At 43.7% G+C, this 12,197-nt stretch overlaps 1 protein-coding gene across 9 annotated transcripts in view; it reads right to left on the reverse strand.

Annotated features, from left to right (window-relative positions):
• The window catches only part of LOC106572349 (ankyrin repeat and SAM domain-containing protein 1A), a 119,631-nt gene that overhangs the window by 30,476 nt on the left and 76,958 nt on the right, over window positions 1-12,197 (reverse strand). For 7 of the 9 annotated variants that reach the window (XM_014146400.3, XM_014146404.3, XM_014146403.3 and 4 more), the window contains one exon: window positions 1,718-1,762. The exons of the other annotated variants lie outside the window; for them this stretch is intronic. In XM_014146400.3, coding sequence (XP_014001875.1) covers window positions 1,718-1,762 — 45 coding nt within the window. The remainder of the gene's footprint in view (window positions 1-1,717; window positions 1,763-12,197) is intronic. 9 annotated transcript variants of the gene reach the window in all.

A 12,197-nucleotide genomic window follows, 5' to 3' on the forward strand; every position in this document is an offset into this window, starting at 1 on the left:
TTCTAAATATACGACAGAAATATGGCAATCGATCCAAACCCATGAGGACTTGTTATTGATTATACCCCAACGAAGCATGCCTCTAACACATACAGAACACTCCTCCCCCATCTCATCCATCTATAGATGATGCCCAGGTACTCTGATGAGGTATAATTCACCATGAATCCACATAAGAACGGAACACACACACACAACACACACACCTGTCCCAAACCCATCTCCCTCACACTCATTCAGCAGCGAAGCAGCAGTACCAACAGGCCGTAGAGCAGAAAGATTAAAAATGTCACACACCAGACAGGCCGACCCAACATGAGAAATAGAATCCCTCATTCTAGTTCTGTGGACCCAGGGCAGAGACAGACGACCAACAAACACTGCTGTCAGCCACTATCACTGTGTCCCCCGAACACTTCAGTCTCCACTTGCAGGACAAATGTGCTCCGTCATGAGAGACAGGCTCTATTGTTTACATGAGGCCCCTTTTCATAGTATGGAACAGATGGCTGTTCCACATGACTGACGCTGAATCAGTGATCATTTTCAAGGAGAGACGTCATTTCACACAGGAATAATTGTAGGGTTTTGATGTAAATGTCAACAGTGCTTTTGCACAGTTGTAAAGAAAAAGGCTAAAACTCTAAAAGCAATGGAATTTCACTACCTAGAGCACTTTATAGTTTATGAAAAAGCCTCGTCTCTATCCAGGTGAGAGGTTAGATGCAGTGCAGAGACTAGCTATGGGCCACTCTGCGTCAGCATGTCTGATTTGACCTCTCGGCTCTACGCTGACCTTTTCTACAAGGAGCACCTGCGCGGCTAAGTTAAAATATGTCGGCGCACGCAAAGAAATTTAGGAGCACAATGGCAAATACTTGAGATATTAAAGCTAGAATCCTTCATTTTTCGAGGCGCACTGGTGCTCCTAAATTAAAATTCCAGGTCGCAGAGGAAAATATTTAGGCGCATATGCAAGTACAATGGTCACAATGTAGTGCCCTGCCTCTGGTAGACACTGCATGCTGCTGCCTGGAGGCACTAGGGGAACAGGAAGCCTTATATAAACTCTTGTTAAAAACTTAATAATACTATCTACCATTCTCAACCACTAGAACTAAAAGGAAGAGATGGGAAGTAATCCCACATTATACACATCGGACCAGAATAATGAAATGTGATTGCCAGTTTCTCAGGTCAATGCACAAAGAACAGGCCTGGACTCTTATTATGTAACCTTACATTTGAAAGGAGGAGAATGAAATGCATTAGTCCCAATTCCACATGAGAGGGCTACCTTGGAAATGACTTTAACTGGACACCTTAGTCAGTTAGACTGACTGCTCACCAAGTGTCAATGTATATTTCCCAGCAAAAAAGATAGTGTATATTAGCGTTCAGAGTGATCACGGTTTAATCATCATGGGAAGAGGTAGCTAGCAATAAAAGAAGTTCACTATGAAATGTCAAGCAATGGAGCCTACTTAGGTAGGGGTCTTGCCTTACAGACAAAGCAGTGAACAACAGACTAAACGGTTAGATTGTTAGAGTAACAAGAATCTCACAAAAAGGTTATTCCCAGAAATGAACAATCGTATTCACCTCCATCAATAAGGACCAAGAAGAAGTGGAAAGACACACACCAGAAAGAGAAGAGTACCACAGGACAAAAAAAAAAAAACACCAACGGAGATATATGAAGGACGTGCTCTCTTACACTTTCAGAGGACTGAGATCTCCGAGGAGGTAGTGTGGGAGGCATCTGCTGGGAGAGAGTCAGGTTGTTGTTTGGTTTTCATTTCCACATTCTCATTTTTTGGCCCAGCAGAGCAAAATGTGTGAGACCAGACCTGACTTCCTACATTAGAAGAACATTCAAAATGGAAAACATAAAACAAAATTCCATATGGCCATGACAAACAGCCTCATTGAAAAGGAGAACATCCTGCATCAAGAACCAAACTGCAATTGTGAGAATACTTTGTTGATAAGCGATGCCCAGATCTTAATGCATATTAGATCATTGCAGAATTATTATTATTTTTTTTGTAAACTATGAACTAGCATCATGCAGCCATCCGGCTGATCATTTAAAGAGCTGAAGTGTGTGGTAGTGCGTGTGTATTACTCTTTTGAAGTTTCCTTTCCCCTTATTCACTTTCAAAGTTAATCCTGCAAGAAAGACACTTCATTTTCATTTCGATGCACGGTGTGAAAAGATAAAAAAGAATTTGATCCATTTCATGCTCTATCCGATCTCAGACTTTTACGTCTCCCTACACTGAGGAGCAGCACACTCCAGAAGCAGCCTCAGCGTCACCCTAGACAGATCAGGACCTGGATGAGTCACACAGCTCTATTAGAAACACCCACACACCTCTCCATGCAGTACCATCAGAGATGGCTCTCGTTTTACTGAGGGTTTTACCCTCCAGGTGTCAAAAACTGTTTCATATCTTTTCTGCCATTTAGAACAATACTGGAGCTGAAGGTAGGCCCGGAAATCTTCCTTGACCCTTCTATTAACATTTTTCACTGACACTATGCACACTCACAGGACTCTACACACTCACTCACTCACAGGACTCTACACACTCACTCACACACACACAGGACTCTACACACTCACTCACTCACTCACAGGACTCTACACACTCACTCACACACACACACACACACACACACACATTCATACTGACTCTACACACACACACACACACACACACACTCACATACAATCATCATATATGCTGCTGCTACTCTGTTTATCATACATCCTGATGCATAATCAACTTACCCCTATAAATATCTACCTCTATCACTCCAGTATCCCTGCACATTGCAAATATTGTATTGGAACGGACACTGGAACTGATCCTGTATATACAGTACCAGTCAAGTTTGGACACACCTACTCATTCCATTTATTTATTTTTTTATTTTTTACTATTGTCTACATTGTAGAATAATAGGGAAGCCATCAAAACTATGAAATAACACATATAAAATCATGTACTAACATAAAATATTTTATATTTGAGACTCTTGAAAGTAACCACCCTTTGCCTTGATGACAGCGTCGCACACCCTTGGCATTCTCTCAACCAGCTTCAAGAGGTAGTTACCTGGAATGCATTTCAATTAACAGGTGTGCCTTGTTAAGTTAATTTGTGGCATTCTCTCAACCAGCTTCACCTGGAATGCTTTTCCAACAGTCTTGAAGGAGTTCCCAAATATGCTGAGCACTTGTTGGCTTCTTTTCCTTCACTCTGTGGTCCAACTCATCCCAAACCATCTCATTTAGGTTGAGGTCGGGTGATTGTGGAGGCTAGGTCATCTGATGCCGCACTTCATTACTCTCCTTCTTGGTCAAATAGCCCTTACACAGCCTGCAGGTGTGTTGGGTCATTGTTCTGTTGAAAAACAAATTATAGTCCCACTAAGCGCAAACCAGATGGGATGGCGTATCACTGCAGAATGCTGCGGTAGCCATGCTGGTTAAGTGTGCCTTGAATTCTAAATAAATCACTGACAGTGTCACCAGCAAAGCACCCCCACACCATTACATCTCCTCCTCCATGCTTCATGGTGGGACCCACACATGCGGAGATCATCCGTTTCACAAAGACACAGCGGTTGGAACCAAAAATTTGGACTGATCAGACCAAAGGACAGATTTCCACCGGTTTAATGTCCATTGCTCGTGTGTCTTGGCCAAAGCAAGTCTCTTCTTATTATTATTGGTGTCCTTTAGTAGTGATTTCTTTGCAGCAATTCAACCATCAAGGCCTCATTCATGCAGTCTCCTCTGAACAGTTGATGTTGAGATGTGTCTGTTACTTGAACTCTGGAGTATTTACTTGGGCTGCAATTTCCGAGGCTGGAAACTCTAATGAACTTGTCCTCTGAAGCAGAGGTAACTCTGGGTCTTCCTTTCCTGTGGCGGTCCTCACGAGAGCCAGTTTCATCATAGGGCTTGATGGTTTTTGCGACTGCACTTGAAGAAACGTTCAAAGTTCTTGAAATTTTCCAGATTGACTGAACTTCATGTCTTAAAGTAATGATGGACTGTCGTTTCTCTTTGCTTATTTGAGCTGTTCTTGCCATAATATGAACTTGGTCTTTTACCAAATAGGGCTATCTTCTGTATACCACCCCTACCTTGTCACAACACAACTGATTGGCTCAAACGCATTAAGAAGGACAGAAATTCCACAAATGAACTTTTAACAAGGCACACCTATTAATTGAAATGCATTCCAGGTAACTACTGTACCTCATGAAGCTGGTTGAGAGAATGCCAAGAGTGTGCAAAGCTGTCATCAAGGAAAAGGGTGGCTACTTTGAAGAATCTCAAATATATTTTTATTTGTTTAACACTTTTTTGGTTACTACATGATTACATGTGTTATTTCATAGTTTTGATGTCTTCACTATTATTCTACAATGTAGAAAATATAAAAAATAGAGAAAAATCCTGGAATGAGTAGGTGTGTCCAAACTTTTGACTGGTACTGTAGCTTACTGGCACTGACCCTGGAACTGATCCTGTATATAGCTTACTTACTTCTCGTGTTTTTGTTCTACTTTACTTTATAGTACTACTGATATTGATAACTGTATTGTTGGGAAAGAGCAAGTAAGAAAGGCATTTCACTGTACTTGTGCACGTGACAATAACTTGAAACTTGCTCACCAACAGAAATGAACATAGCATAACATGCATAAACACATTTTAACCTGTAAAAACATGCGGCAGGTTGCAAATGGGACTTCTATGACAGCAAGCAACAAGCTGGCTGGCACGCTGGCTGGCTCATTCAGGTAGCCTAATTTGAAACAGATGGGACTAAACTACCTTTCCCATCACCATCTGCTGGTTCTCCATATCAGTCTTAACTGGCAGCCTCCATACTGGCTCTCCTCTCTGTGTGCTCACTAAGGATGAGGCACATGCATGCTCAAAAGAAAGGGGACAAGAGGGTTTAGCCTGAACCATCTGTGGAATAGGGGGGTTCACTGAGCTTTTTGATCCCACTCTTTTCTCTCTGCCCCTCCCTCCTCATTAACTAGTCCACTCCATGGCACTGGCACGGTTCTCTTTACAATGAAAACACCATGGAATGACAGATCCCTCCCCCATTATAGATAGATAGGCTATGTACAGTGCCTTTGAAAAGTATTCAGACCCCTTGACTTTTTCCACATTTTGATACGTTACAGCCTTATTCTAAAATGCATTAAAAAAAATGTTTTTTACCCTCATCAATCTACACACAATACCCCATAATGACAAAGCAAAAACAGGTTTGTAGAAAAACGGAAATATCACATTTATATAAGAATTCAGACCCTTTACTCAGTACTTTGTTGAAGTGCCTTTGGGAGCGATTACAGCCTTGAGTCTTCTTGGGTATGACGCTACAAGTTTGGCACACCTGTATTTGGGGAGTTTCTCCCATTCTTCTCCGCAGATCCTCTCAAGCTCTGTCAGATTTGATGGGGAGCATTGCCGCACAGCTATTTTCAGGTCTCTCCAGAGATGTTCGATCGGGTTCAAGTCCGGACTCTGGCTGGGCCACTCAAGGACATTCAGACTTGTCCCAAAGCCACTCACGCATTGTCTTAGCTGTGTGATTAGGGTCGTTGTCCTGTTAGAAGGTGAACCTTCACCCCGGTCTGAGGTCCTGAGCGCTGTGGAGCAGGTTTTCATCAAGGATCTCTGTACTTTGCCCCGTTCATCTTTGCCTCGATCTTGACTAGTCTCCCAGCCCCTTCCGCTGAAAAACATCCCCACAGCATGATGCTGCCACCATCATGCTTCACCGTAGGGATGGTGCCAGGTTTCCTCCAGATGTGACACTTGGCATTCAGGACAAAGAGTTCAATCTTGGTTTCATCAGACCAGAGAATCTTGTTTCTTATGGTCTAAGAGTCTTTAGGTGCCTTCTGGCAATCTCCAAGCGGGCGGTCATGTGCCTTTTACTGAGGAGTGGCTTCCATCTGGCCACTCTACCATGAAGGCCTGATTGGTGGAGTGCTGCAGAGATGGTTGTCCCTCTGGAAGGTTCTCCCATCTCCACAGAGGAACTCTGGAGCTCTGCCAGAGTGACCATCGGGTTCCTGGTCACCTCCCTGACCAAGGCCTGTCTCCCCCGATTGCTCAGTTTGGCCGGGCGGACAGCTCTAGGAAGAGTCTTGGTGGTTCCAAACTTCTTCCATTTAAGAATGATGGAGGCCACTGTGTTCTTGGGGACCTTCAATGCTGCAGAAATGTTTTGGTACCCTGCCCCAGATCTGTGCCTCGACAAAATCCTGTCTCAGAGCTCTAGGGTTGGTTTTTGATCTGACATGCACTGTCAACTGTGGGATCTTATATAGACAGGTGTGTGCCTTTCCAAATCATGTTCAATCAATTGAATTTACCAAAGGAAGACTCCACTCAAGTTGTAGAAACATCAAGGATGATCAATGGAAACAGGTTGCACCTGATCTCAATTTCGAGTCTCATAGCAAGGGGTCTGAATACTTACGTAAATAAGGCATTTATGTTTTCTAAAAACCTGTTTTCGCTTTGTCATTATGGGGTATTGTGTATAGATTGCCGAGGATTGTTTTCATTTAATGAATTTTAGAATAAGGCTGTAAGATTTGGAAAAAGTCAAGGGGTCTGAATACTTTCCGAACGTGTGTTAGACACTCATGAGCAGGGATGTTTATTTTCAAACAGGACAGGTTTATTATATAGAACTCTCTCGGGGTGGAGGAGCGTTGGGAATGAGAAAGAAATAAACTAACTATGAGAACAATGGATGTCATAACCATAAATCATGCTGAATAAAAGACAAAAAGGTCAATAAGGATACCTTCCTGAATACTGGTATTCTCACAGGATGAGGGCATTCTTTTCTAAATATCTATTTAAAGCTTGTGTAAAATATAATTTAGCTCACTCTAGTGTCCATAAATGACATTGCATTGCTTCCCTTCCAAACCTGATGTTGCAATTAAACGGAGAGATTGATGAGTTGGGACAATTATCACCCTGTGGAGGAATGCTAGGTCTCCTGTAAAGTGGTTACACAAAGCTCTAAGTGTGGCCTGCCCAGATAAAGATGACAGGACTGTGGCTTCATTCAGATCTATAGGCTCTCCGTTTGCCTGCAGAATAAAACCCTTGAGTGTCATCAGTTCCCGGTAATGAGCAGTTTTGGACAATACAGCCCAGCCAGCATCCTCTGTCTGTCTGAGTGGCTGTGCTATACGCTGCTGTCTGGTAATCTGGCTAGGAGCTGTGGCTCTCAGGGGAAAATGCTACAGTAATGTTATGCTACATTCTTTCATGGAGGAGATGTCTGGATTCTATCTCCCCCTCCAGAACCTGACTGCCAAACCCTGTACCTCTCTGTAATAGTCTACCAGCCTGTGACTCAGGACAATACCCTGAATACACCTCCTTCGAGCATATTGGACCCGAAAGGTGTCAATAGGAAGAAATGATTGAGTACTGTACATCACACAGCTGTATACACACACCAAGCTGTGCTCTGACACACAGACACGCACATGCACCAAACACACACAAAAACACACACACACTATGCGGTGCTAGCACCATTCAACTTTGATATTTTGGCACCCCTCATCCAACATAAGAATCAGCTTTCAAGGCTGCAGTTGGCTGGCTGTGACAGACAGGTCTAATATACTGTGAGACTAAGTAAATACATCCTGATCTGAGCAGAGGATATAACGGCCTGGTGGTTCCTCAAGGTACAGCCTATAGGCCTACATACACAGCCAAGGAAGCTTCTCACTGGGATAGATACTCATAACCAAACACAACCAAACACAGAGCTGAGACAAGAGAGAAGGTTTTAATCCATATATAGGTCCTACAGACACATCCATTGTGAGAGGGGCTCTCTAGTGTCCATGGGCACCATCGACCTGATAGGATGAGAAGAGGTCAGAGGTCAGGGGGGTGTTAAAGGTCAACAGCTGAGGAAGGAGTGGGTTAGCTACCAGGTGGGGTTGGGGTGATGCAGATAAAAAAAATCAGAAAGCGGGAGGGAGATGGAAATGGAGAGAGAGTGATAGAGAGAGAGACAAAGACAGAAAGAGCCCTGAGGCACTGTGACCCAGGGCCAGCTGGCAAGAGTGTGTTGGAGGTAAAATAAAGGTCTTCCACATGGAAAGCTTGCCCAGACCAAGGAGCCGAGGCTCACATTGGCAAGCTGGCACCGAGAGCAGGGCCTGGAGAGGCCATTCAGAGGGCCTAAACACTAACACAACACCCTCTGAACAGGTGCCACGGGATCTACACTGACACTGGTACACAGCATAATCAATAGTCTCCACCAAATGCCCCAGAGTGACCCTCTGTTGGTCACCCCAGGCGATGACACACCACACAGAGTTTGGTTTGATCCCAGCAGCAGGTCCTAACCCACAGCATGGGGATTTACCGCTCTTATTTCTACAGGGTCTCTAGCCATCTCCTCTCTCAGAGGGAGAATCTGGGAAAAGAGCTTAACCCTCTCCATGCAAACAGAGTTTACATTAATCATGCTAACAGATACAGAAAAAGATCATAGCAACATATATATACTCTCAAAAACCAGCCTGTGGAGACTAAAATGCCACAGAAGATTAAGCAGAAGTCTTGATCAATGAGGTTGGCTAAAGTAGGAAAACATCCTTGGCTTAGTTTTAATAAGATGGAAAAGAAAATGTTACAATATTATTAATATTAATGGAAAAATATCCTAAAAGAAAGAGAGGTAGGCTACAACATAATTTCTATTAATGGAAAATTGAAAGACACTGTGTAAAGAGAATCAATATACTCACAAAAGCTGGCTTCATAGTGGCCATGGGATCCGTGGGGAGCAGGACAAAAAACGAAGCAAAAGTGAAGTGGGCTGTTAGATGACTACCCTTTCTTCTCAGTCTGTCTATGCGTCGCCCTCCCCGTTCTCTTTCTTCTTCTCTCTCTATCCCCTCCCATCTGTGGGTCTACTCTAACTGGCCCACACAATGTATCCCCTGGATTGTCATGTTTAGTATGATCCTAAGACTGAGACAAACCTGCATTAGCATGGGCTTTAAACACACACACACACACACACACACACACACACACACACACACACACACACACACACACACACACACACACACACACACACACACACACACACACACACACACACACACACACACACACACACACACACACTTAAATGCAGAAGCGCAGGCCAAGACCTCATGCAAGTCAAATCTCCTCGTCTGTAAAGGCAGGCTGTGTGTGTAAAGAGAAGAGGGTGTGAGAAAAGGAGGAGTCAGCAGACCCAGACACACAATGAAATAGCTTTTTTTGGTGCCCTGGGACCCCCTCGTCCACACGCTGTCACACAGCTCAGTAGAGTGTTCCAGAGCAGCCAGCCGTGACCAGCAAGATGGCCGCCCGCAGCCAGGCTGGCTGCTCCTTACAGCAACAGTAGGGAGTGAGAGACAGCTAAGAGAGGGATAGAGAAAATAGAGAAGGGCTACACTTTAAAAACTGACCTATTTACAGAGGATATTCACAGGCTTCTAAATAACTAAAACAAAGGATGGGGAAAGTTAGAAAACATACTTTTGCTTAATATTGCTTTCATTTGTTATAAACATTCCATCAATGATGCAGACCGAGTACTTGAGGTTTTCTTGAAAACAGTGTGAGAAAAGAGTTTCAGCTTGAGAAATTGCTCTTTGCTAAGAAGCAATTTGTTTATTTTGCTTGCTTTTGCTGCTTGCTTGCTAACCCGGTCTGCTAACTTGCCAGCCCCGGTCTGCTAACTGCTAGCTTGTTTAACCCCAGCCTACTAACTGTTAGCATCGGCCTGCTAACTGACTGAATCACCGTGTCCCCAGTCATCCCAACCACTCACTGGACCCATATGTTCACTTGGCTACGCATGCCTCTCTCTAATATCAATATGCCTCGTCCATTACTGTCCTGGTTAGTGATTACTGTCTTATTTTACTGTAGCCTCTAGCCCTGGTCAATATGCCTTAACCAACCATGTTGTTCCACCTCCTACATATGCGATGACATCACCTGGTTTAAACGTCTCTAGAGACTATATCTCTCTCATCATTACTCAATGCCTAGGTTTACCTCCAATGTACTCACATCCTACCTTACCTTTGTCTGTACACAATGCCTTGAATCTATGCTATCGTGCCCAGAAACCTGCTCCTTTTACTCTCTGTTCCGAACGTGCTAGACGGCCAGTTCGTATAGCCTTTAGCCGTACCCTTATCCTGCTTCTCCTCTGGTGATGTAGAGGTTAATCCAGGTTCTGCAGTGCCTAGCTCCACTCCCACTCCCCAGGTGCTCTCATTTGTTGACTTCTTTAACCGTAAAAGCCTTGGTTTCATGCATGTTAACATTAGAAGCCTACTCCCTAAGTTTGTTTCACTCACTGCTTTAGCACACTCTCCCTACCCGAATGTCTTAGGGAGAGTCTTACAATTTGAGCTCCTACTAAAACTGCACCTTTCCAGAAACAAGTCTCTCACTGTTGCCGCTTGCTATAGACCACCCTCTGCCCCCAGCTGTGCCCTCGATATCATATGTGAATTGATTGCCCCCCATCTATCTTCTGAGCTCGTGCTGCTAGGTGACCTAAACTGGGACATGCTTAACACCCCGGCCATCCTACAATCTAAGCTTGATGCCCTCAATCTCACACAAATTATCAATGAACCTACCAGGTACAACCCCAAATCCGTAAACACGGGCACCCTCATAGATGTCATCCAAACTAACTCGCCCTCCAAATACACCTCTGCTGTTTTCAACCAAGATCTCAGCGATCACTGCCTCATTGCCTGCATCCGTAATGGGTCTACGACCACCCCTCATCACTGTCAAACGCTCCCTAAAACACTTCTGCGAGCAGGCCTTTCTAATCAACCTGGCCGGGGTATCCTGGAATGACATTGACCTCATCCCGTCAGTAGAGGATGCCTGGCTATTCTTTAAAAAGTGCCTTCCTCACCATCTTAACCTGTTGGGGATAGGGGGCAGTATTTGCACGGCCGGATAAAAAACGTACCGATTTAATCTGGTTACTACTCCTGCCCATTAACTAGAATATGCATATAATTGTTTGATTTGGATAGAAAACACCCTAAAGTTTCTAAAACTGTTTGAATGGTGTCTGTGAGTATAACAGAATTCATTTGGCAGGCCAAAACCTGAGAAGATTCCAAACAGGAAGCGCTCTCTCTGACTATTTCTTGGCCTTCTTGATCATCTCTAACCAAAACAGGGGATCTCTGGCATAACGTGACATTTTCTAACGCTCCCATAGGCTCTCAGAAGGCGCCAGAACGATGAATTGTGGCTTTGCAGGCCATGGCTGAAAAACATTAGCGCATTTGGATAGTGGTCGATCTGAGGACAATGAGACTGGAGGCACGTGCACGAGCCGACACCATGTTTACTTTCTCTCTCTTTGAACGAAAACAACGACTCCCGGTCGGAATATTATCGCTTTTTTACCAACATTTGTTATTGAAGTAGAAGTCCTGGGAGTGCATTCTGACGAAGAACAGCAAAGGTAATCAAACTTTTCTAATAGTAAATCGGAGTTTGGTGAGTACCACACTTGGTGGGTGTCAAAATAGCTAGCCTGTGATGGCCGGGCTATCTACTCAGAATATTGCAAAATGTGCTTTCACCGAAAAGCTATTTTAAAATCGGACATAGCGAGTGCATAAAGGAGTTCTGTATCTATAATTCTTAAAATAATTGTTATGTTTTTTTGTGAACGTTTATCGTGAGTAATTTAGTAAATTCACCGGAAGTGCTCCGTGGGAATGCTAGTCACATGCTAGTCACATGCTAATGTAAAAAGCTGTTTTTTGATATAAATATGAACTTGATTGAACAAAACATGCATGTATTGTATAACATAATGTCCTAGGATTGTCATCTGATGAAGATCATCAAAGGTTAGTGCTGCATTTAGCTGTGGTTTGGGTTTATGTGACATTATATGCTAGCTTGAAAAATGGGTGTCTGATTATTTCTGGCTGGGTAATCTGCTGACATAATCTAATGTTCGGCTTTCGTTGTCAAGCCTTTTTGAAATCGGACAGTTTGGTTAGATTAACGAGAGTCTTGTCTTTAAAATGGTGTA

Source organism: Salmo salar, chromosome 15 (genome assembly GCF_965601325.2).
Source record: "Salmo salar chromosome 15, fSalSal1, whole genome shotgun sequence".
NCBI classification, from domain to species: Eukaryota; Metazoa; Chordata; class Actinopteri; order Salmoniformes; family Salmonidae; genus Salmo; species Salmo salar.